The 434-nt window shown below is 50.9% G+C and overlaps 1 protein-coding gene across 1 annotated transcript in view; it reads left to right on the top strand.

Annotated features, from left to right (window-relative positions):
* EMH_0017510 (uncharacterized protein) overlaps positions 1 to 434 on the top strand; it is a gene marked incomplete at both ends in the record, with an annotated part of 1379 nt that overhangs the window by 274 nt on the left and 671 nt on the right. The window contains one exon of the mRNA XM_013500927.1: positions 83 to 376. Within this exon, the coding sequence (XP_013356381.1) occupies positions 83 to 376 (294 nt within the window). The remainder of the gene's footprint in view (positions 1 to 82; positions 377 to 434) is intronic.

The raw sequence follows: 434 nt of genomic DNA, 5'->3' as shown, positions 1-434 counted from the left end.
GGGGCTCGGTGAGCGTCTGGGTTTCTCTGATATTAAATTAAATTTACCAACAGAAACAGCCACATACACCACATACCTGCAGTACTACTGCCAGTTCATCCTTGCCTTTCAAAAATATGCGGAACAGCTGCAGCAGCAGCAGCAGCAGCAGCTGCTGCTGCAGCAGCAGCAGGGACAGCAGCAGCAACAGCAGCAAGAGAAGGAAAAACAACAGGATATACACCAGGAGAAGCAACAGATGCAGCAGCACGAACAGCAGCAGAACCAGCAGCACGAACAGCAGCAGCAGGGACAGCAGCAGCAGGGACAGCAGCAGCAGCAGCAGCAGCAGCAGCAGCAGCAGCAGCAGCAGCAGGGGCGTGTATATATTCCTTTGGTGATAATGACATCAGACGATACACACGAGCGTACAGCTGAGTTATTAAATAAAAATA

Source organism: Eimeria mitis, genomic scaffold (genome assembly GCF_000499745.2).
Source record: "Eimeria mitis Houghton genomic scaffold, Emh_scaff606, whole genome shotgun sequence".
Taxonomy (NCBI): Eukaryota; Apicomplexa; class Conoidasida; order Eucoccidiorida; family Eimeriidae; genus Eimeria; species Eimeria mitis.
Note: the sequence above shows the minus strand (reverse complement) of the source record. Positions and strands in the feature narration are given on the sequence as shown.